This window comes from Maylandia zebra, linkage group LG3 (assembly GCF_041146795.1).
Source record: "Maylandia zebra isolate NMK-2024a linkage group LG3, Mzebra_GT3a, whole genome shotgun sequence".
NCBI lineage: Eukaryota > Metazoa > Chordata > Actinopteri > Cichliformes > Cichlidae > Maylandia > Maylandia zebra.
In genome coordinates, this window is record NC_135169.1 from 9436916 (window position 1) to 9462934 (window position 26019).

General features: G+C 43.0%; 2 protein-coding genes and 1 long non-coding RNA gene across 3 annotated transcripts; 2 read left to right on the forward strand and 1 right to left on the reverse strand.

The window, feature by feature from the left end:
- Positions 1–644: 644 nt before the first annotated feature.
- On the reverse strand, positions 645–9924 carry LOC112429867 (uncharacterized). Its single transcript, XM_024800017.2, has 7 exons — positions 9773–9924; positions 8314–8779; positions 4466–4942; positions 3986–4379; positions 3746–3820; positions 3566–3640; positions 645–3429 (listed from the first exon to the last, which is right to left on the reverse strand). The coding sequence occupies exons 2-7, from the start codon at positions 8755–8757 to the stop codon at positions 2519–2521; spliced, it is 2376 nt and encodes a 791-aa protein (XP_024655785.2). The 5' UTR covers positions 8758–8779; positions 9773–9924; the 3' UTR covers positions 645–2518.
- Positions 9925–15706: 5782 nt separating this feature from the next.
- LOC143414595 (uncharacterized) lies at positions 15707–16869 on the forward strand. The gene is made up of 4 exons (XR_013095237.1): positions 15707–15919; positions 16017–16094; positions 16313–16478; positions 16572–16869. It is a non-coding gene; the product is annotated as an uncharacterized LOC143414595 (long non-coding RNA).
- Positions 16870–18473: 1604 nt separating this feature from the next.
- Positions 18474–25740, forward strand: LOC105940969 (uncharacterized). Its single transcript, XM_024800652.2, has 5 exons — positions 18474–24653; positions 25250–25310; positions 25408–25458; positions 25546–25591; positions 25676–25740. Exon 1 carries the CDS (start codon positions 18474–18476, stop codon positions 24285–24287), a length of 5814 nt encoding a protein of 1937 aa, XP_024656420.2. The 3' UTR covers positions 24288–24653; positions 25250–25310; positions 25408–25458; positions 25546–25591; positions 25676–25740.
- Positions 25741–26019: the final 279 nt, after the last annotated feature.

Sequence of the window (26019 nt, forward strand, 5' to 3'; positions counted from 1 at the left end):
TTACAGGTACCGTTTAAAAAGGTGGTATTTAGAATACAGTTACTTTGTTGAAATAAATGGATTACACTGCGGTACTTTCCTGTTTCATTTTGTCGCGGGTCAGGACTGTTTGGGTTTTGTTTGACAGCTACGTTCTTTTGTTCCAGGCGGCAGCGTTACGGTTGCCATGGTTACAGGGCGACGCTCTCTCTCTCTCTGCGACTGTGTGTTTCCTGGGTGAGAGAGCGCCTTTTCGTTGTTGTTGTTGTTGTGCTAAGCTAACAGGCAGAATGCTACAAGCATAGCTCTAAAGAATGTAGCATCATGGGCAGTGTAGTCCGTGTTGCAGGGAGAATGGACTGCCATACACGTTATGTGTCTGTGAGCGAGGAGGGAGAAAAAGGAAAGGTACGAGCTGTCATCGAGCAAAAACGGGAGCTGGAAGCATGTAAATATAATAATAACCACTGCAGCCAAGAAGAGTGCCTGACGAGCCCAGTTGTAAGTAAGCTATTAAGACTCGACTGTACACCGTGTTCGTGTTTTCCTCCGAAAACAATAAGTTCCGTTGGAGCAGCCTTTCAACGCCTCTCTCTGTCTCTCGCAAGAAAAGTTGACCCACACAACAAAGTAAAGCTATTTTTTTGGCTACGAGCCGACAGATATGTGTGATATGACCAAAATCTCATATCCCGATATAAGAATTCTATCGTCCGATAAGGATATAAATCACAAAAATGTAACATTTTCTGTAAATTCTGTGAATCTCGGGCAGCTCGACTTGCGTGAAGTGTTTCCAGCTGCGCGTCCTTTACCCGGAGTCGAGTGTTTTAACGATGCGTGAAATGATGCATTTTTAGACATAAGTTGTAACGACTGCCGTTTTCTTTGTGAGTATTTATTACACGGCGTGCTGCGGGGAGAAGCCTGTTCTAACGTCTGAGTCTAAGCTTTATTTTTTAGCACCTAGCGGCTCTTTTTTACTTCTCATCCGTAAATAGTCGCGGACCTTCAGTAATAGTAATAAATCACACAGCAATAGTACATTCACATAGTTGTAAAAAGCATGATAATATATTAAGTAATCCAAAGTATTCAGAATACGTTACTCTCATTGAGCTACGTAATGGAATATGTTACAAAATACATTTTGGGGCATGTAATCTGTAATCTGTAATGGAATACGTTTTAAAAGTAACCTTCCCAACACCAAGGTCATTATCGTTAACGAAAACTAGAAGTGAAAAAACATTTTCGTTAGCGGAAATAAAAATAAAAAGGAAAATAACTACAACTGTAATGAGTGTTCACAAAACTAAAATTAACTGACTTTATAGCAAAAGTGTGTTTAGTTTTCATTGATGTGTGCGTGCAAAACTATTAAAACCCTGCCCAACACTGATCTTCTGTAACTGCGGACAAAAAGTGCTTGAACAACATATTTTAACAAAGGCTGAGAATACCTGTGCATGTGTTATATTTTTCTCTTAAATGTTTTAATAAACATTTAAGAATTTTGATTTGGAGTACTGTGTGTAGTCAAAGGAGCTTGCAAAGAAAAGCGTCTGGACTTCTTTAAGTTACTTGAAGACGTTTCACCTCTCATCCGAGAAGCTTCTTCAGTACTGTGTGTAGAATACTGAGGTCAAAATGAATGTCATCCTTTCTGGAATAAGCCTGTGACATGACAACTTGCTATTTTTAGGATGCAGTGGTACCATCACAGGACCACCACAGACCAGGACTCCCAGGGACCTGCAGGAACCGTTTAGAACCACCTGTTTGGCCTCTCTGTCAGGGGTTGTGCCCCAGTGCTCATCACACAGAGGAGTGTGAGGAGAACCATACACTAAACATACAGAGAACTTTAAACACCTTTATGGTTAAATGAGGGCAAAGGGCCTTGATCCCTTCATTTGCTCTTTCACACAGAGCTGGTTCTGCCTCAGCGTCTTCAGAGAACCAGCCCACCGTTCTACAGGTTTAAGACGTAGAGCTGTGGGCTGCTTCATATGAATCTTCCTATGAAGATACATTTGGGGCAAATTCTGATTATGGAAGACAGTATCTGACGACTGACCCTACCATCTGTGATCTTTCAGCAGGAGCTCCTCCCAGAACAGGTAACATCAAAGGCCAACACTGGACCACTAAGGTGCTGGTTTTGGTTTTTGGTACCCGCCTTTTATAATAAGATCAGGCACTGGCACGTAGTCGGTATAACTCAGGTACATCACAGCTGAACTGTTTCACCTATCTAACAGCACCTCAACCAGGATCCAGGTTCATCTCCTGACCAGACTGACATATCAGAACCAGACCCATTGGAATTGCCAGAACATACGGGGGAGGGGGGGGTATATAGTATAGGGTATATAGTCCTGTAGGAGGCAAATACTAATTTCACACAGGAAATCCAAGGACCTTCTAAGAAAGGTTTACATGTGTTATCATAAAAGCAGGTCTTTTTACTACCAAATCTGATATGCACCCTTTGAGAAGGGCCAACCTATCATTAAGTCCTCTAGACCTGGACCGGTCAGAAGTGTACATGTCCCGACTGTGGGTCAGAGGGTGGTCCTCCTGGGGGCACATCCTGTAGCAGGGTCCTGCCCAGTGGCCTGCTGATAGGATAGTTCGGGGCTGGAGCATCCTCGGCCCAGTCTATTCTGGGCAGCAGCTGGTCCATGTGAGGTCCCGGTGGTCTGTGCAGAACTGGGTAGGTTGTAATGTTGTGCTCCCGCTCAAGCAGCAAATGTCCAGGAGCTCGATTTGACCCATCAGGTCTGTAGGTTGTGATGGTTAGAAGAGACGTTTCCTGGTCCAGGGTCTGCAGGGGCTGGGCCTGCTGGTCCATCTGATACAGCTGCTTCTTATGGACCTGGCTGTGGTCCTGGTGGTCCACTCTAGGGGTACACAGCTGCTTCTTGTGGTTGTGTAGATAGTCCTGGTGATCCAGCTGGGCGTGCTCCTGTTGTTTCTTCTGGTTCTGGATGCTATCCTGGGCCTGGTGGTGTATGCTGATGTGGTATTGTGATCTCTTCTGATTCCGAGAAATATCCGGATCATGTTGGTCCATCTGGGACTGGTATGGTGGTTTCTTCTGGTTCAGACGGTGGTCTTTTCCCTGTTCATCGACTGGAGGCTGGTACTGCTGCTGCTCTGGCTTTTTCTGGTTCTGGAGCTGGTCTTGGTGATCCTGGTTCTTCTCGAGTTCCATCTGAGCGTGGAACTGCTGCTTCTTTTGGCTCTGGATTTGGTTGTGAACCTGGTTCTTGATGTCCTTCCAGTGCCGCCCCCTGAGGACTGGTTCTAAGTCCAGACAGCGCTGACAGACCTCCTTACCTGGTACGGACTGGACCAGAACATGGACTCCTAATTGCCTCCAGATGGCCTCCTTCTCTGCAGAGGACCATGGCCGCCGTCGGACCTTCCTGGGAGCCACAGGGACTGAAAAACCAACAGAATTAAGATAAGATAAGATAACCTTTATTAGTCCCACACGTGGGAAATTTGTTTTGGATTGGAGCACGATGAGACTAATCTGCTAAAGTCAAAGTAGTAACATGAATCCAGGTGGACTCACCTGAGACAGATGTTTGCATTCTGGCTTCAGGTGGAATCGCAGAGGTCACTGGTTTGTTAGAGCTCTTTGACAGAACTGTGAACAAAGGTGGGCACAGATAGGTAAACAGCTCCAACAACTGGTTCTATAAAGTTAGAAGTTCGGGAACTGATCCAAACCTGCGGCGAGGTGTGGACTCACCTTCTTGTCTGAGGTCGTTGTCCAGTCTTATCTGGACAGGTCGTTTCTTTGGTTTAGTTCCTCCATCTGTAGCAGCTGGAAAAGGAGAAAAACTGGGTCAGTAACACAAACTTTGGGATCCAAACTTCTCTAGCTGAAAATCCAAAACTACAGTCACATCCTGGTTCTTCCTAACCCAAACATTACTGGACGTTACTGAAGATGCTAAACTAAGCAGGAGGGGCTGGACTGTGGTCTCACCTGGATCTGGGTTCTGCAGGCCCAAGTTGTCCCACTCCCGGCCCAGCATGTGGTAGAAGTCGGTGGTCTTGGCAGCAGCCTCCCAGTCTCCGTCCTGCAGGCTCTCTCCAATAGCAATCTCACAGACTGTCTTTAGTGTTGTTTTCACCGCCAGTGGAGGGCGGCTCCACCTGTTTCCCGCTGCCTTCCTGGCCGCGGACAGCGCCAGGCTGAGGCGACCTGGGGCCAGCAGGTCCTGCAGGCTCTGGACGCCGGAGTCAAGGGATTTAGCGGCCAGGAGCAACCTGCCAAGTTCCCGGAGCTTCTGGCTTACGTAGTCGTACCTCCTCTGACCACTATCCTGGTTCCCCATCAGCTTGTTGCCATACTTACAGATCAGCCAATCAGACTTCACCTGGAGGCAGAGAGGAGCCAGTTACCACAGAGAAAGGTCAGAGAGTGCAGACAGTGTTAGGTGCACAGACAGACAGGTGAGCTGACCTCGTAAGACACATTATCTTGGTTCATGCGATGCAGGATTTCACTGCAGCTCTCAGACGCTCCACTGGAGATCGGCAGGAGCCGCGACGCTGCTGCCTGCACTCTGGTCCGTTTCCTGGCTCGGTTCACAGCGGGGTCAGAGGTCGTGTTCTGATCGACACTTGGGTCAGAGGTCATAAGCTGTTTGGTCCCGGTCTCTGCAGTCTCACCAAGGGAATCCTCAGGTATGTCCTCTCTGGTGACATCACAGGGCAACTTACTTGTGGAACCAGAGGTGGCGTCGTTGGCGGGGTCAGCGTTCGCCTCGGCTTTGGACGGGTTGATGGCGAGCTTCTTGCGACACGACACCTGATGCTTCCACAGGTCAGCACGAAGGAAAAATCCAAGACACAATGGGCACGGCAGGTAGTTCCTCGCATCCACATCCTCAGAGGGCTGACGCCATGGCACAATCTCACCAGTGCCCTGCCGGATCACCTGAGGACACACAGGGAGGCGGAGTAAATGTACCTGTAAGGAACAGAAAACCTCACCGGTAACAGACAGGTAAACACAGGTGTTATTGTAGCATCTTTAAGTTAAACTATAAAGCTTGAGGCAACTGTTTATGTGACTTCCTGCTATAAATACATCCATTGATTCATTTTGTTCTGCTTATCTGGGGCCGAGTCTTGGGGGCAAGCCCAGACCTCCCTCTCCCTGGCTACTTCCTCCAGTTGGCCCTGGGAACCACCAAGACATTCCCACCCATAATCTCCCCACTGTGTCCTGGGTCTTCTGATGGGACATGCCCAGAACACCTCACCAGGAGTCCCCATCTCTAAGGGAGAGGAGAGGCACCTTTCAGAGAAAGCTTGTGTTTCACCTTCAAATGTTTTTTGCCTTGTTTGGTATCATTCTCTTCAGCTCAGTCTCACGTGTCTGAATTTACAGATATGTGTTCACTGACAAACTGTAGTAACACAACTGACCTGAAATCACACAAAAACATAAAATCCTAGTAGCAGTTTCTTTTTAACTGTAAAAACCATAAAATTATTTTCATAACTTGCAAATACAACTTGCACATTTTGAAAACTTATATTTTAAACAACAAAGTTATATACAACTATTTATCTAAAAATGCACCCACTGCATCTGGCAGGCTGTTTTTTGTACAATCACTTAAAAATACTACTGAAAAATACTATAACTAAAACCAGTTAACAATAAGATGCCCCAATAATTATTTGTGTCAGTAAAGAAAATGTGTCTGTCCACCAGCAGACAGAGGAGCCACCACAGGGAAAAACCTGCAGGCCCGACCACAGCAGGTGGACAGTGGAGACAGTCTTTACACTGCAATCTGCCTTTGTGACATTCATTAGTGCCCTCACTGACACACAACAACAACTGCACAACACGCTAACTATACACTCCACACTAAGCATCACAAATCTTCCACATCTCAAAACCTGTCTCTCGCTTGCTGCCGCCACCCCTGCAGATCCACCCCTGTAGATCCGCCCCTGCAGATCCGCCCCTGTAGATCCGCCCCTGTAGATCCGCCCCTGCAGATCCGCCCCTGTATCGGGCTGTAACGTTTAAAGCTTCCACTTGAGGGAGGTAACTCACATTACTGCTGCTGTAGTAGTGTTGCTTTATTGCATTTCAATCATTTATCCTGTGAGTTTGATAGCTAGCAAAATAATAATAATTTTAAAAAAGAGCAACGTGAACAGTCTCGAAATCTATTGATTGAGCCTTAAAACTCTGACATTGTGAACAGGGCCAAATCCTTTTACTTTTCAGGTGGATTTGGTCCTTGTCACGACTGCAGTGAGTGTCTCAGACTGAAACAAATATGCAGCGGTGTAAGGAAGCAGAGGCGCAGAAATGCTGCTTTTACACTTTGAGTACACTTTACATTTCTCTGATGAGAAAATGATGCAGTCAGACAGTTATTCATGCTGAATGAAATACTGTTACAGTTTCCTTCCACTGTCTGATTTTGTCCTCAGCTGATCAGCAGCACTCCACCTAAACTACACACAGTGCAGGTGGAGCACTGCTTTCTCCTCCTGAATCACGCTTTGTCCAAACCTCTCCAAACTGCTCCCACACCTGAGGTTTACCTTCAGCCTGAGCCACGTCTCATTTGGCCTGTACCTGTTGGCTGCCTCTGAGGTACCACGGACTAACAAACCCTGATCCTTCAGCCTGATGGGCCCCTCCCCCTCTGCTGTCCACCACCTGGTTTACTTACTTCATTGATTTATAGCACTCTTCACAGGACAAAAACCACATAGTGCTTCAGAATAATATAAAACAGATAAACATAAAACAGCACAATCAAATACTCAGCTAGTCTAAACAAATTAGTCTTAAGATGATGTTTAAAAGAATAAATACAATCCAGGGAATCCAGAGAACTGCACAACCTGGGGACGCCGCTCAGATCTGTCCCCTCAGGTTTAAACATACCAACAGGTTGAGGCTGCGCGAGGGAGTGTGAGGCTCTAAAAGATCAGTAATATGGACAGGACATGATTCAGAGCTGTAAAGGGCAGGTTTTAAAATGAATTCTAAGATGTAGCCAGTGTAATGAGTGTGACACTGGTGTACTGTAGGGCTGGGTGTCATCACTGATTTCTAGAATCAATTTGATTCTGAGTCACAAGGTCCTGATTCGATTCGATCCACGATTTGATTTTTTGCCTCAGACAGTCAGAAAAATTATAATTCTGATTGTTTATCAGTACATAACCATTTTTATATCTATAAAATATATGTGAGACTTTATCACAGCAGATGTCTTTGTGTCAAAGAACCTGAGGATAAAACAGAAGAACATGAAGGTGACTTTCTGGCCTGAGATTTTATAGCAGTTAAAAATATTCTGCAGTAGATCAAAAATGAAAGAAAGTCACGAATCAACATGTGAACATTACCTGATGCTGCTGACGTGCAGCAGAGCAAAGTTACAGACGATTACAGACACAGCCAGGAGTTTTGGAATTTTAAGAAGTTTACATTTCTTCAGTATTGAACAGCAGAAATGAGTCTTGTGCGTAATAAGCAAGTGAATAAAGCAGAAAACTGATTTTTAGATGGGAAACTGTTCTTCAACACAGAGAGAGAGCTGTGCATGAAGTGGGATTTTATCGTGGTGGCAGCAAAACAGCCAAAGTCCCCAAAGAGGGAATTCATGACGATGTTTATGTGAAGCATAGTTTGGATCTTCTTTTCTTGATGGTTTTGTCTCTCCAACCAAAGTTGACTTAAACTGCATCTTGAGAATCGAACACAAAAAAAGACGTAAACACAAAGCGCGCACCCGTCAGCGCCTCACAATCAGTGGGCTGTCGGCTTTCTCACCTGATGGCGTGTTCGTGAGAAAGCCGACATCTCACTGGTTCTGATCCGTCAGAACAGATCAAATATGTGTTTCAGCCAAAATCGATTCAGGATTTTAACGAATCGATATCGTGTTATTCAAGCTAGAATTGATGTGAACCCCTAACGTAATGCTCTTTTACGTGTCTTGGCTGGAGACGGTCACCATTGTTTTTGCTCAAAGACAAAGACTTACAGTGATCTAAGAGAGAAGACATAGAAGCATGAAGAATCATGTCTAACTCACATTTAGAAAACAATGTTTGCAGTTTGGAGATATTTCTTAGCTGAAAAAGGCAGTTCCTAATTAACTGACATCGTAGACTCTGGAATCTCTCCTCCTCGATACGGCAGGAGTCCATGGCCATGACAAATGTACATTAATTTAGTTGCACAGGTAACAACTAAAGGCACCTGAAAGAAACAGGTAAACTGACCGGTAGCTGACACACCGGTAAAACACACAAACTGACCTCGATGTTGTGTAGATAGTTGCCTCGGCAGCGCAGGTGCTCCAGCAGCAGGTGGCGTTCTTTGGAGCCTGTCGGCAGGGTGCTGGCAGCCAGTACTTCCTGTTCGTCAGCATGCTTCCTCAGCAGGTGGCGTGCGATCTTCACCTGTGGCCGTCGGCAGAACACGCAGTAATGCTTCTTGTCCCAACGGCGCTTCCCGCCGCTCCACGTCCTCTTCACCGTCACGCCCTCCTTCTTGTCCTCCTGGCCCCGCCTCTTCGATTTCTGACCCCGCTTTTTCTCTATATGACCCCGCCTTTTTGCTCTCTGGCCCCTCCTCCCTAAGGTGCGGCGGTGTGCTTGACGCGCAGCGGGCTTTGCCGGCTCTTTGTCAGGAGAGGACGGGGCGTCGGAGGCTGGGACCTCTGTCTTGTTCTCCATGGCAACGTCAGCATGGTCCTCCATGGCAACAGACCTCGATGACACCCTGATGATAAAACAAAGAAGCAGCTTTAGCTGTGAGCTCCACCTGCAGTCCCTCAGCAGGAACACGTAGTTCAGGGACTCTTTGTAACTCTGTGTTTTTGAGGACTCTCGTCTTCATAATGGAGGCAGCCACACCTGCACACCACATCAGTATAGGCATTTCCTTTATGGCGGGGCAGTGTGTGAGTCACAGGTTCTAGTGAGGACGACTTCGATGCTCGACATTTTCTGTCTAAAGTACAAGAAAGCGTGTTTCAAACATCTGCACTTCAGATGCTCCACAGTGTGGAAACATCTGTATTCAGCTTCCTACTCTAAACATGGAGGAGGAGCAGCAGGTGTTGTGGATCCTTCACCTGAGCCACTGAGCGTGATCCTCCGAGGAACCATCGCAGGGTTAAAGGTGCACACGTGTCTGCATCAGAGGGTCCTGCAGGGCCCTCAGGCTGTGGTGGAGTCAACATGAACACGAGGCCTCCTCCACACTTAACGTGACTGTGAGGAGAACACCTGGACCAATCAGAACCAGCTCCCCGCTGACACACAAACACACACACTTCTACAGCTGGAATCCACATGTGACAAACATCTGGATTATAGAGGCTGACACACTGATCTACCCCAACATCAGAAGCACCTTGAGGAACCACCTCCTGATCAGGACCAGAACAAACAGCCTCTCACACTGACCCTGCCAGCCGTCATCAGCCTGCAGGTGTGACAGGTGCTCTCACCTGTGCAGTGACCGGGCTGCAGTCACGCCACGCTCAGGTGTGACTGACAGGCGTCTCTGTCCGATAATGGAAGCTTATTTACGACAGCCTGGTGCTAACAGCTAGCAGCACACAGGCTAACGCAGCTGTTAGCACGGAGAGCTAACGAGCAGCTAGCTGCAGCTAACCAGAACCGGAACCGAGCGCTGCTGGGAACCGGACCAAACCGCAAACACGACCAGAACCGTCAAGTGAGAGTACAGAACCGGGACACTCCTCACCTGCTAACTCCAGCTCTGCGCTCCCTTCTTCTTCTTTTACTCCACCACTTCTTCTTCGCTGTCGGAGGTGAAAGGGCGTGATCCCGGCGCGTTGGCGCCACCTGCTGGCGTGGAGCACTGAGGCTACAGATTCCTGTTAAAGTCAGGCGGTCCAGCCTCGAGTCTGTGATGGATGAAGCTGATGTTCTTCTGTCAGACAAACACAGAGGAGTCTCCCTGTACCACTGTGTTATATGACTGGTCTGTACTGAAGCACCACAGCATTAAAATGATGAGAGCACGCTCAGTTAACAGGGCGGCTGCACTAATCATGAACAAACACAAAGGTAAACACTGATAAATGTGAACTTTAGCGGTGGTTACACCTGGATGCACCTGTCTGCTTCGCTTTGTGGCCTCTGAGGCTGTGATTAGAGATGCTGTATGACATGTGACGTTGTTGAAGCTGCCTGTTATCTTCATGAACCCTGTTCTTGTTGTCAGTCTGCATGAGGACGTGGACCCTCATTTATCAGCTGCACACTTTCTGTGGTCACTGCAGGCTCTGAGTGAAGGCGTTAACACATGATGTGTTCAGGGCCCTGCGTCATTTTCATTATTAGCACATTATAAAGCACACTGATGTGAAAATCTGCATGAGATTCAAAGTTTTTACAACATATTAAAGACTAGTTTAACACAAAATTGACTAATTATTAGCATCTTCAGCACATTTCATTAAATATTAGAGACAGATTGCTGTGTCATAAATTACACATTGTTATAATTACACAAAATGTGTTCTTCATACCTGACTGTTAGGACCTCCAAGCCTGTAGTTATATTCCTTATCTGAGCCCCTCCTCATTGTTCTTCTTCTTCCTTGGTGTAACCCTATAAATACAGTGTACCCCTTGGCCTTGCCCCTTTTCTACAATTCCCCTGTGGGAGAGGTGGGTGTCATTTCTTTCTAACACTGTAAAACACACATATAATGTATATTTAGCCAACCTGATGTTTCTGATTGTGATTTTAGTTCAGTTATTGTCATCATTGTGCCTGTTTTTGTTAGACGCTTTAAATGTGTAGTTAACGCCGTGAACGCTAGCATGAATATAAAATTCCGGCTAGGGTTGCCAACCATCCCTTTAAAAACGTAATCGTCCCGTATTGAGCTAATAAGGGACGCACTTTGTCCCGTAATACAGTGAGAATCAAAAGTAGTCTATAAATGTTTATGGAATTAACGCTTTGTTGGAAAACATAATTCCCAGCCCCTCTCCTGCTTTGTGACCAATGAGCTGACAGCACACTTATGACAATTCGAGTATGACAATTCAGATTACCGCTCATCTCATTGGTCGAGGAAAGGTCGCTTACGGAGAAAATACCGGAAGACAACAGATTTATTTTTTTTTTCATACTTTAATTAAATTTATGCACATATTACAATCTCTCGTTGGGAGACAACATTAGTGCAACAACATCTTGAAAAGGTTGAATAAGAAACCAAACGAAATAGGAGAAAACTAAAAGCAAGAACAGAAAAAACAAACAAACAAACAAACCAAAAAAAAACAAACACATATACATAAACATAAATATATATATGAAGGCCATTCTTATGACATATAACAGTTTCCTTTCTGTGAACACTTTAACATACATGTGGCTTACTTAGTACACCAAAAACACAATCATTAAAAGGATAGAGATTGAGTCCCATTGTCGCATATCAAAGCAGCCTCTTTACATGAATCCCTCAGTAATTCTAAAGATGACAAAAAAGATTTTAGTTCAATTTTCAATACAGTTAGGGAAGGTCTTTTACTTTTCCATTTGCATTTGTGTATGTGGTATTTGCCCATAATTATCACCACCTTGTGTAGCATGGACAGTTCCTTAGATGGATCACCATTATTATATAAAACTTGTGTTAGAGTCAGTGGGGTCATCCCATCTATTCTTATACTCAACCAGTCTACTAAATCTTGCCAAAAGTCAGTTGTTACTGAGCAGGAAAAAAACAAATGATCAATACTTTCCGCATTTTGTGAACAAAATCCACATGGCTCTACCTCAAACCCAAACCTTTTTTTAAGCATTTCAGCTGCTGGGTAATATCCATTAATTATTTTAAATTGCATTTCTTTGACTTTGGGGGGGATAGGCCATTTTAAAAAGTGCGTATATTTGTTCGTTATTTTAACATTACTCCCTTTTAGTTTTGTGTTACTGTTAAAGTCGTGAAATAATTTGTTTTTAAATATCTTGTTCATGGTTTTATTATTACAGTTTTTATCCGTCAAAGGAATCTGGTTTAGATGTAAAGAAGGTAGACAAATTTGTGCCTTAGAGTAATACAAATAACCTTGAATCAAACTCAACAGAGGTAAGGGGATTGCCTTACAAACCTTGTCATATTCTCTAAGGGAACACTGAATGTTAAACTTCGCATTAAAAACACCCACTGAGAGAAACTGACCCCTTTCATCAAGTAAGTCTGTTATAAAGATTATGTTTTTTTCAAACCACTCTTCAACAAACAATGACTTCTTATTAATTGTAATTGTTCTGTTATTCCACAAGGTGGAGCAATGTGGTGAAAAGTTATGGGCAAACACCATCTTCCAATAAGACAAGACCTGCTTATGATATTCTGACAGTTTCACAGGCAACTTCAATATATCAAAACCACATTTCAGGAGAAAATCCAACCCTCCCACCTTTTTGAAAATATTTTTTGGGATATGGAACCATATGGAGTCAGGTTTCAAGAGGAAGGCTTTTATCCAGTTTATTTTAAATACTCCAACCATTGATTGAAAATCAATTGACTTTATACCACCTTTAGCGTAATCTTTGACAAGTTGTGATTTTTTAATGTAATGTGTTTTATTGCGCCAAATGAATTGATAGATTATAGAGTTAATCTTTTTAATGCTTTTCGGGGTAATGTATAGTGAATATGCTGGATAAACCATCTTTGAGACGCCCTCTGATTTGGATAATAGATTGCGTCCAAAAATTGTAATATCTCTCGTCAACCAATGATTTAGTGTTTTGGACATGCCATCAATTTTGTCTTTTAGGTTTTTTGATTCTCTAGTGTTGATGTCTTTGTCTAAATAGATGCCTAGATACTTAACTTCATTTTTCACTGGAATCGTCCTCATGCTATTTTCCAAACAATCATAAAGTGGCAAAAGTTCACACTTCTTTAGGTTCAGACACAAGCCTGAAGCTTTAGAAAAAATTGAAATGACATTCAATGCTTTCTTGAGTATTGATTTATCCTTTAAAAATATTACTGTGTCATCTGCAAACTGACTTATTTTCAGTTCAATATCAAAAATGTTTATTCCTTCGATGTCTGAATGGTTCACAATGAGGTAAGCCATTAATTGAGTGCAAAGAATAAATAATTTTGGAGAAATTGGGCAACCCTGTCGAATTCCACAGAATATGTCTATCCTAGATGTTATGCCTGGATTGAGCGAAACATAACTATAAATTTGCTTGTAGAACAGTTTGATCACTTTGCAAAATTTGTTTCCAAATCCAAAAAGTTCTAAAGATCTAAATAAAAAATTATGGTCTATTGAATCAAATGCTTTAAAAAAGTCAATAAATAGTATTAAACTTTCTGAATTAATAAAGGATCGATAGTCAATCATATCTAATATTAATCTTATGTTATTATGAATCTGCCTTCCTTTAATAAACGCTGATTGGCACTCATCAATCAATTTGGTTAAGACGCTTTTAAGCCTATTTGCATATACTAAGGCTAATAATTTGTAGTCGTTACATAAAAGTGTTATGGGTCTCCAATTGTCTAGCATTTGTAAATCTTTGTTTGGTTTGGGTAATAAGGTTATTAATCCTGTTTTCGTTGTTGGGGATAGTTCTTCATTTTTTAAACAATCCAAAAAGCCATTAAATAACAAATCTTTAATGTCTTGCCAAAAGGTTTTATAAAATTCAATCGTTAGACCATCAATTCCAGGCGATTTTCCATTTTTCATTTGTTTTAGAGCTGTATCTAATTCGGATATTTTCAAATCTTCTTCTAACCATGTTTTATCATCCTCTTCCAATTTTTTAACCTGATCTTTAATCATATCAAAAAAGATATCTGCATTTTCTTTTTCAGTTCTTGATTTATACAGATTACTATAGAACATGTTAATTTCCTCACTTATTTTGTTTGGTTCCTCAATTATAGTACCATCCTTACTCAATTTAGTTATTTTTTTCTTTGTTTGTCTACGCTTCTCTAGACTATAGAAATAAGATGAATTTTTTTCTCCATGTTCAATCCACTTGGCTCTAGACCTTACATATGCTCCTTTAGCTTTAATCAAGTACACCTCATCTAGCTTATTTTGTAAAGATTGTAAGCGTTCTGACTCTTCCGCAGTCATACAGGGTTTACCACATAATAAATGAATTTGTTCAATTAGATTTTTCTGTTCACATACGCGTAGGGCAGACACTTTCTTTCCCGTTTCTATAGCTAATTGTTTCACACTATATTTAAACCATTCCCATTTACTGACATTAGTCATGCTCATATAGTTAATTTCTGATTTAAGTTTTTTAACTTGTTTACAAAAGTCTTCGTTTTGTAATAAACTATTGTTAAATTTCCATATGTTGTCAGATCTTTGTTGTTTACGTAGAGATAATAAGAGACTTGTCAGACAATGATCAGTAAGTGGGGTTGACTGGGTCTCACATTTCGTAACATATGATGATACTGTTTGGGAGACAAGCCAATAATCTAATCTTGAACATACGTTTTTATTTGATGGACTAAACCAAGTATATTTCTTCGTATTTGGGTTTGTCATCCTCCAATAATCGATCATATTGGTTGTCGTACAAAAGTCACAAATAATGCTATCGTGTTCTGGTTGATTTCCTCTTTGTGGTTGTCTGTCAAGCCATGAGTTAGGAGCCAGGTTAAAATCGCCTCCAGTTATTACCTGGGTAGAACCATATGTAGTACTCCACTTTGCAATTAATTTACTTAAGTTAGACATCATATTTCTATTTAGCGACCTGTTATTGTATCCATACACGTTAATAAGAATAATTTTCTGTTCACAGACTTCTACCAACACCATGATCCAATGCCCCATTCCGTCGCTTTTATGATCAATAACTCTCCCTGCAAATTTGTTGAATAAGATCATAACTCCTGCTGAGTGAGTAGTACCATGTGAATAAAGAATACTATCTCCCCATTGATGTTTCCAAAATGTTTCCTCTTCCTTACCAGAATGTGTTTCTTGTAAAAACAAAATGTTTGCCTTAATTTCCTTGCAGAATAAAAACATGGCCTTACGTTTGACATTGTTTTTTAGGCCTCGAACATTTAAGGAACTTAATAGAACAGCCATCTATAAGATAAAGAAAAAACAAAAACAAAAACGCAAGAACAAAATACAAAACAAGAACAGTAACGGCTTCCTTGGCACTTACTAGAAGAAAAAAAAGTGCTTGAAGGAGGAATAAGCCTAGTGTCCTACCTATGTAATCATAACAGTACTCCGACCCTATCACAGTACTACCCCTTTATATATGCGGCAATTTTAGCTCTGGATAGCTCACATTTAACTACGACTTTGCTTTTTGACCCTCTCCTATTTTTTATTTGTGTATTTTTAACAGATATGTATATATAAACATATATACACATACATACCCACATTTTTTGGTTAACTTGTAGTGACTTCTTCAAGTGCATCTCACAGATCGATCCTTTTACCGTCTATTATTGCATAACCCTCCTTTAGGAACGCTCCTTTTGTACGGATCGGGTAGTGACAGCCTCTGTGGAGCTCCACAGTAACCGGATACACGTGACCTCCACACTAACCGGAAACACGTGACCTCCACAGTAGCCGTAAACACGCATGGATACCGTGGAAGTCTTGCAGGTTGATCGCAAAGGTTGGGACAGAGTCTTTCTTAAATAAATTTGCCGTTAGTGATTTCATAATTCTAGGAATCATCTAGTTTTCGTACAATGATCATGTTGCCACTTTTTTTGCGTTACAACAACATTCCTTCTTGTTTTAATGTTTTTTCATCGTGCTCCATGGCAGAGAAACACACAGATCAATATCTCATTGTCGGCACTGGGTCAAGCTGTTGTAGGTAAGTACATGCATTGTCTCATGACCAGAACGCTACCATTGTTTACATGTTAGGTTTGTTCCTATCTGTGAGTATATTCTTTTCTTTGTGTACCTAGCCCCACAGGTGTGCAATAAACCCAGAGAAATCACTGAAACGGTGTTGAACCCAGCACCTTCAATGTCTGGTGACACTGGTAAAATTTCTTATTTTGAATAGTGATTGTCATATATAGGTGAAATAATAATCTTGCATTCATTATCTTGTTGTAGTTGATGGCTCATAAACGAATTTGTTACATGCTGTTTCAAATGAATTTCCTTCTATAGATAGTGCTTATTTTTCTTGCATTTGTATGCATTTAATGTGCATTCTATGTAGTGTTTTGTCTGAAACCTGTTAAAATCCCTATAGGACCTCAGGAAAGAGTTGACAACAAGAAAGCCAACAGAAGGTCTCAACAGATGCAACTTTTCCTGACCTGTGTGGACCACCGTGCGAAGCTCTGACAAAGCCTGAGAACATTTTGGCCAGCCGTTCATTGTGGTGTTTTGTACCGCACCCTGGCCAACAACAGCTTGTATGTTAAAGTTTTCAGATGTTGCAAAGTGCAACTTTTAGTGCTTATCTGATTTGGTCATCCACAGTCTATGACACCTCTCTGTTTTTTTAGCTCAACTATGTTCTGGACATCAGCAGACCCAAAGATGAGCTGATTGTTGAAACGTCTTCTGGATGCCTCATGCGGGCAGACTTTTGGACACTGGGTTTAAACAAACAAATGGAATCGACTGTAAGTATTTTTTTTCTATGAATATGAAATAATAAAGTGTACATTCATTTTTTTCATGATTTTTTCTGTTTCAGATTGGAAATGGCTGTTTTGAGCTTATCACTAAAATTGTCCAGTCAAAGGTACTGTATGTTGTATATGATGATTGTCAAGCTTTAATTTAGAGAGTTGTTGTTTTAAATGTTTTTGTTTACATTCTAGGGGATAAGCATTTACATAGAAAATCTGTATGTCACCCGGACTTGGCTTGCACCCTATGGCTGTGATCCATTGCAGTCCTTTCCTGTAAGTGTACCGTCCTTTAAAGAAACAAGCAAGTAATCCAAATGATTTTTTTTTATAACTTTGGTGAGAGTTCATATACAGGATACTTAAAAAACAATTCTGTTTCAGACTGATGCTCAGAGGATGGACATCATAGTTCTCCCTCTCTGGACACCTGGTCATTTCCAGTTGTGTGTAAGTCTTGTTTTTTGACACGTACAAACTGTTAGAATTTTTCTATGTGTCTGAGATGTATTCAAGCTTTTATGACGCAGTTTCAAAAGTCTTTGATTGTGATCGCTTGCAATGACATTGTTTTCAGGTTTGAAGTCATGGCTAACTGTCTTTTAGGTACTGAAGCCACCTCAAAGAGAAATCCTCTTTCTTGACCCAATAAACACCAAGGCAGGATTTGGTGGCCAACAATATGTTTCACTTTTGAGGTCACATTTTTATAAGCATTTTTGGTTTGTTCCGGAGTTTTCAGGAACCTGTTCAGTGTTCCAGGTTAAGTGCATCCCAGATCATGTTCTGCTGATCTTGAGTGTTCACACATACAGTACACTCACATGCTTTTTTTATAAACTATATCAGCAAGTTTCTGTGTGGAGTTTGCATGTTCTCCCCGTGTTTGCGTGGGTTCTCTCCGGGTACTCCGGCTTCCTCCCACCGTACAAAGACATGCAGCTTGTGGGGATAGGTTAATTGGATAATCCAAATTGTCACTAGGTGTGAATGTGAGTGTGAATGGTTGTCTGTCCCTGTGTGTTGGCCCTGCGACAGACTGGCGACCTGTCCAGGGTGTACCCCGCCTCTCGCCCTATGACAGCTGGGATAGGCTCCAGCGACCCTGAAAAGGATAAGCGGAAGCGAATGGATGGATGGATGGATGGATGGATATATCAGCATGATTGTTATGCCCTTGAGTCAAAAGTCAGCGGTTGGTGTGTGTGCTGATTGAGCCACATAAGCAGAGTGATAAATAAGCTCAGAGTGAGACATCATTTCCACAAGAGATCTTTGTATCCTATGTGCGGAAATGGAGCGAGGGAGCGTCCTGTTCACTAACCTATCTTTGATGTACCCTTTCGCTTATGATGTCGTGAAAAAGTGCTCCGGCAGTTATTAAATAGGGACTAGTTCATGTTCACGCTAAGAGTGCTCTACACGTTCGCACCTTGGAAAATGTTCGTCTTTGTGAGTATTGACATGTGTAGAGACAGTCGTTATGTGTGTTTACATGGAGCGAACTGTATGCTGATGTAATGTACATGTTAAGCTAGGCTAATCGGCAAGTTGTTATTAAGATGTGTGTTAACCAGCGATTCATTTTCATTTTTTCTCATGTTCTAGTTATATAAAAACAAGAAAGTCAAGCCTTGTGTGGAAGACCTCTTCTATTTGTTCGCTAGCTGTCTAACCTCACAGGGTCACGTGTCGTGAGGGCAGCATAGTAAAAAGACGAAGGAAAAGACGCCTACTCAGCGGGTTCAAACATACAGAGCTACTTTAAGCAACATGAGTCTACGCTCAGGAAGAAATTACCTAAAAGACTACGCTGCTGAAGAGCTAGACGAAGCAGCCGGTGGTGAACAGCAACCAGACGTTGCCACTCAACCAGCTACAACGCAGCAACGGTCTCAACCATTCGACACCAAGTCGCAGCAATCCAGAACCTCGACAAGGCGTTCTCAACGGACATCCTCATCAATAGCTTCTGCAGCTGCAAGGGCCTACGCCAAAGCTCAAGCAGCACGAGCTCAACTGGCCTTCGCTGAAAAGGAAGCTAATGCAATGAAACAGAGAGCTGAACTGGATGCTCATCTACATGTCCTCCAGTGCCAAAAAGCAATAGCCGCAGCTGAAGCAGAGGCCTCAGCCTATGAAGAAGCAGAGATTCAGAGCGGGGAGCTCTACGGAGAACTTTGTGAGGAAGCTGAGCCCATCAGTACAGTGCACCGCACTAACGAATATGTTCAACAACAATGTGAGTTACTCTACCCAGACACTCAGCACGACTCAGCACAGCCTCCTAAAGGAAATTGCAATGAAGTAGATGCACAAGACAGTACACAAATAACTAATCCTTTTATAACCAACACTCAGACGAAAACACCACCTGTAAATAGAGAAAGGAAACAGGAGCAAACAGTGAACACTGGTGTAGTCGACACGTACTGGTCCAACTCCACAAAGCACACCCCCAACCTTAACAACTGTGTACCTGAATCAAGTGAAATGCAACAGTTTGCAAAATACCTAATTCGCAAAGAACTAGTCAGCACAGGTCTTTTGCAATTTGATGACAAACCTGAAAACTATTGGGCATGGAAAACCTCATTCATCAGCGCAACCAAAGACCTAAATTTGTCTCCAAGAGAGGAATTAGACTTGCTAACAAAATGGTTGGGTCCAACATCATCCGAACAGGCTAAGCGCATTCGTGCTGTACACACCCTCAATCCTGCTGCAGGTGCGAAGATGGTCTGGCAACGCCTTGAAGAGTGCTACGGCTCACCTGAGGCTATTGAGGACGCACTCTTAAAAAAGGTAGAGGACTTTCCCAAACTCACAAACAAAGACAATGTTAAGCTGCAGGAACTTAGTGACATCTTATTGGAGCCACAGTGTGCTAAACAAGATGGTGCACTCCCAGGACTTGCTTACCTGGACACAGCTAGAGGAGTCAGGCAAATAGTGGAAAAACTTCCCTTCAACCTACAGGAAAAGTGGACAACTGTAGGAACACAGTACAAGGACACTCATAGTGTGTCATTTCCTCCTTTCTCAGTTTTCACACAATTTGTCCAGCGGCAAGCGAAAATGAGGAATGACCCAAGCTTTGCTATGTCCAAGGCCAACACCCATGTCCCTTCTCCCCCAACAGAAAAACTGAGGTCTTATAGTCGCAAACCTACTGTGTCAGCACACAAAATGGACATTACGGCAGAGTCGGACCAGAATAATCTCAGTCCAAAGAAAATGGAGGAACCGGACCGCCAGTGCCCAATCCACAAAAAACCACAGCTCTTTAGAGACAAAACTATTGAAGAAAGACAAGCCTATCTCAAAGAGCACCACATATGCTACAGATGCTGTGGGTCTGTCCAACACATTGCAAAAAACTGTAAAGCAATGGTTAAGTGTATTGAATGTGACAGCCTTAAACACTTATCTGCAATGCATCCTGGTCCTACTCTTGCCCCTAAGAGTACTACACCAGGAAACAACGACAATGAAGAGCAAATCGAGAGCTCACCTTCAGTCGAGTCGAAGTGCACAGAGGTATGTGGCCAAGGTGATAGCCCACGTTCATGTTCTAAGATCAGTTTGGTCAAAGTGTATCCCGCAGGCCAAAAAGAGAGAGCTATAAAAATGTATGCAGTAATAGATGATCAGTCCAACAGGTCACTGGTTAAGTCAGAGTTTTTCAGCCTTTTCAAAATCAATGCCAAACCCACTCCATACACCTTAAAGACTTGCTCTGGCAGAGAACAAACCTCAGGTAGGAGAGCCGTAAACTTCTTCCTCGAGTCTTTGGATGGAGAAGTCAACATCCAGCTACCCCCTTTAATTGAATGTGACTCTGTGCCGGACAATAGATCTGAAATACCCTCTCCAGAGATTGCCCAGCATCACCCACATCTTCTTCCAGTGACAGATAACATCCCACCTGTCGACCACCACGCCCCAATCCTTTTACTCCTTGGAAGGGACGTCATCAGGGTCCATAAGGTACGTGAGCAAATCAACGGACCCAATGATGCACCATACGCCCAAAGGCTAGACCTGGGTTGGGTTATTGTGGGGGAGGTGTGTTTAGGAAAAGCGCACAGTCAGTCAGAGGTCAATGTCTATAAAACACACACCTTAGATAATGGACGTGCATCCTATTTTGAGCCTTGCCCAAACACAATTCACGTTAAAGAGAATTATGGGGTCACTATGAATGCAACCTGCATCACAGATGATTTGGGACACTCTGTGTTTGTTAGATCTGAGGGTGATAACAAACAAGCCATGTCTATCGACGACAGAGCATTCCTGACAATAATGGACAGTGAAGTTTATCAAAACCAAGAGAACAGCTGGGTTGCACCTTTACCCTTTCGCTCACAGAGAAGGAGGCTCCCTGACAACAGAGAACAAGCCCTAAAACGCCTCTGCTCTCTCCGAAAGACTTTGGAAAAGAGACCAGAAATGAAAGATCACTACATCCAATTCATGCAGAAAATGTTGGATAACGACCAAGCCGAGCCTGCCCCTCCTCTGCCACTAAATAAAGAACATTGGTATCTGCCCACGTTTGGGGTATACCACCCACAGAAGCCACAACAAATACGAATCGTGTTTGATTCAAGTGCAGAATGTGATGGAATTTCGCTCAATCAAGTGCTTCTTGGCGGACCTGATTTGAACAACTCCCTATTGGGAGTGCTGTTGCGCTTCCGCAAAGAGCCCATAGCCCTGACAGCCGATGTGCAGCAAATGTTTTACTGCTTCGTTGTGCGCGAAGACCACAGAGATTATCTCCGTTATCTGTGGTATGAGGACAATGACATTACAAAGAGCATAGTTGAGTTTAGAATGAAGGTCCACGTGTTTGGAAACAGCCCGTCACCTGCTGTTGCCATCTACTGCATGAGACAGGCAGCACAGCAGGGAGAACGAGAACACGGATCTGATGCAAGACAGTTTGTTGAGCGTCAGTTTTATGTTGACGATGGTCTCACATCAGTCGCCACGCCAGAGGAAGCAATCAACCTGCTCACAAGAACGCAAAACATGTTGGCAGAGTCTAACTTGCGCCTCCACAAGGTGGCATCAAACTGCAGTCAAGTCATGGAAGCTTTCCATGTTGAGGATCGTGCAAAGGACCTGAAAGATTTAGACCTAGGAGTAGACCCTCTTCCAGTTCAGAGAAGCTTGGGACTCTGTTGGAACCTACAATCTGACAGCTTCACTTACCAGGTGTCAAATGAGAGCAAACCATTCACACGGAGGGGAGTATTGTCGACAGTTAATAGCCTCTATGACCCTTTGGGATTTGCTGCTCCCATAATAATGCAGGGCAAAGCATTACTCAGGGAACTGTCATCTGATGGAAAAGACTGGGACACACTCTTACCCCCTGAGAAACAGGAGAGGTGGGACTTATGGAAAGACTCTTTGCAAGCCCTTGAGAACCTCCAAATACCAAGGTGCTACAGCCCAGGTACGTTAAGCACAACGAAAGTGAAAGAACTTTGCATTTTCTGTGATGCCTCCACTGTCGCTATAGGTGCAGTAGTCTATCTGCGTACAGTTGACAGTGAAGGACAGTGTCATACTGGGTTTGTGATGGGGAAGTCTAAACTCGCACCCCGCCCCGCACACACTGTACCACGCCTGGAACTATGTGCTGCTGTGCTCGCGGTGGAAATGTTTGAGCTCATCAGAGACGAGTTAGACATTAAAGTAGACAATGTGACTTTTTACACAGACAGTAGGATTGTGTTGGGGTACATACACAACACCTCCAGACGATTCTACATGTATGTTGCCAACAGGGTTACGCGCATTAGAGCATCCACCCATCCGAGTCAATGGCATTATGTACCAAGTGAGTTAAATCCAGCTGACCAGGCCACTCGGTTCATTCCAGCAGCAGACCTGCAGAACAGTACCTGGTTCTCAGGTCCACCCTTTCTGTACTCTGACCCACACACAGAACCACACAGTGGTCCTTTCACGCTCATCGAACCTGAAAAAGACAGAGAGATACATCCGGAAATAAAAGTAATGAAAACTACTGTAGCAGAGCCACAGTTGGGTTCTGACCGTTTCAAAAAGTACTCAAACTGGATCACTCTTTGCAGAGTCATAGCCAGACTCATTCATGTAGTTACATCCTTTGCACAAAAGACAAGTGGACAAAGGGGATGGAAAGGTTTCAGTGAGACACCGAGCGTCCAAGAACTCACCCGAGCCCAAGCAGTCATTATTCGAGCCGTCCAACAAGAAGCTTACAAAGGGACGCTTGAAAACATTAAAAAAGGAAGGAAGGTCAGTGGCATATTTGATGCACTCAAAAAGCTCAATCCTGTAGTGGACAAAGACAGTCTCTTACGAGTCGGTGGACGTCTTTCCGCTGCCGATCTCACAGAGAATGAAAAGCACCCTCTGATTATCCCATCTACCAGCCACATCGCCATGCTAATTGTAACTCACTATCATGAACGAGTGGCTCATCAAGGAAGACACATAACTGAAGGAGCTATCCGTGGTGCTGGGTACTGGATAATTGGAGGGAAGCGGCTTGTGTCATCTGTCATTCATCGGTGTGTCACATGTCGCAAGTTGCGAGGCAAAATGCAGATCCAGAAAATGGCAGACTTGCCTGCAGACCGAGTCACCCCTGAACCACCCTTTACCACTGTAGGCCTAGATGTATTTGGGCCATGGACTATTGTGACGCGTCGTACAAGAGGTGGTTGTTCCCAGAACAAACGTTGGGCTGTGTTATTCACATGCATGTCAACTAGGGCTGTGCATATCGAACTGATAGAGACTATGTCTGCTGATAGTTTTATCAATGCATTAAGAAGGCTCTTCTCTATTCGGGGCCCGGCCAAGTTTCTGCGCTCGGACAGAGGCACGAATTTTGTGGGCGCTTGTAAGGAATTAGACCTAAACTCAGGAAACAAAGCAGTAGGAAAGTACCTGCAAGAGAGAGGGTGCGTTTGGACTTTCAATCCCCCTCATGCGTCTCATATGGGAGGCTCGTGGGAGCGCCTTATAGGCGTTGCCAGGCGCATTCTGGATGCAATGTTGTTACGAACTGAACAAACACGTCTTACTCATGAAGTGTTGTGTACCTTCATGGCCGAGGTGATGGCAATTATTAATGCAAGGCCTCTTGTTCCCATATCCACCGACCCTGACAGTCCTGCAGTACTCACTCCAGCAGTGCTACTAACGCAGAAGATGAGTGCTGTGTCCGCCCCACTTGGGAACTTCTCATCAGGGCAGCTGTTTGGGAAACAATGGAAACATGTTCAACTCCTCGCTGACACTTTTTGGAAAAGGTGGAAGGGAGAGTATTTATCCACCTTACAAGGTCGTGCAAAATGGACAGAGACTAGACCTAATGTCAAAATAGGAGATGTGGTCCTGCTAAAGGACCCCCAAGCCAGCAGGAACGAATGGCCCATGGGACTAATAGTAAAAACATTCCCCAGCAGCGACAAGAAGGTCCGAAAAGTGGAAGTGCGGACTGTAAAAGATGGGACTGTTAAAATGTTTCTCAGACCAGTTTCAGAGATTGTTGTTTTGCTTGCAGAGACTGAATGAATATTCTTCAATGCTAGATGATGTTTGAATATGTTGTATTGATGTTTATTGTGATATAATGTGTGTATATCAAGCGGGGAGTGTTATGCCCTTGAGTCAAAAGTCAGCGGTTGGTGTGTGTGCTGATTGAGCCACATAAGCAGAGTGATAAATAAGCTCAGAGTGAGACATCATTTCCACAAGAGATCTTTGTATCCTATGTGCGGAAATGGAGCGAGGGAGCGTCCTGTTCACTAACCTATCTTTGATGTACCCTTTCGCTTATGATGTCGTGAAAAAGTGCTCCGGCAGTTATTAAATAGGGACTAGTTCATGTTCACGCTAAGAGTGCTCTACACGTTCGCACCTTGGAAAATGTTCGTCTTTGTGAGTATTGACATGTGTAGAGACAGTCGTTATGGAGCGAACTGTATGCTGATGTAATGTACATGTTAAGCTAGGCTAATCGGCAAGTTGTTATTAAGATGTGTGTTAACCAGCGATTCATTTTCATTTTTTCTCATATTCTAGTTATATAAAAACAAGAAAGTCAAGCCTTGTGTGGAAGACCTCTTCTGTTTGTTCGCTAGCTGTCTAACCTCACAGGGTCACGTGTCGTGAGGGCAGCATAATGATGCTTCAACATTTTATTCTATTTCTCATCTTCACATTATGATCAAGTCAGTGATGCTGTCTTTAGATGAGTTTCAGACATAAATAGGGTCTTCAAATGTTCTAGTTTAACATAAAAGACCATTAAAAATGAGTTTATAAAATATGCCAACCTTAACTTAAAGCTGTAAATGCTTTATTTTGACCAACTGTGAGCATGTGACTGTACTTTTTCATTTTGTTATGCTGTTTTGTTGAGGTCGTGTTCCTAAGGCCTGTAGTTACAGTTGGTGCTATTAGCAATAAACATTTCACACCCATCATCATGACATCTGTTAACTTGTGAATGTAACTGTCTTTAAAAAAAAAAGGAATCTTGCAGTGAAGATCATTCCCGGGCAGTGGTCAGAAAAAAAGAGCTTTGACTTGAAGGTATGTGCTAGTTTAAGTGTATGGTGAATGATATGAATTACACTAGTCTTCTTTTAAGGGATTTTATTAACGAGCCTTTATTTTCAATGTAATACAGGGTTTTCCAAGCCAAGACTATGGAGTTGACTGTGGGATCTTCATGCTGATGGTAATTTTCTCTTCTCTTCTTGAGATTCATACAGAAGCTAATTTAAGCTTCTAAACAAATGACATTTTTATTTTTTCTTCCAAATAGTCTGCTCTGTACGTGGCACTGGATGCACCATATTGACTATACTGTAGTAAGTATTCTATTTACTTTCACAGCAATGGAGTCTTGAATCTTTTGAAAGTTGTTAAATATGTTTCATATTAATATTTTACAGTCAGACATGCCCTACTTGTGTAAATGGTGGTGCTTGCTGTTGATGGAGAACTTTGATCTCAGGAGGTATTTATATTTTGACTTCTGTTTTATGTTGTGTCAAAGTTTACACACCTTAACAATATCAACAATTTCTGTTAAGCTCTGGCAAGCTTTGCACACTGGAGAGAGGAAGCCAAAGCTGTGCTTGAAGGACAACACGTGCCCATTGTCAGACTGAAAAAGTTCCAGGAAGTCAGTCAGGTCAGTATTCACTTTAAACAGTAATTACATGGTTAGTGACATTTGAATAACTGTTAAAAACTGTTCTGCAACAGAGAAATAACTATGTTTTCATCCCCGTTT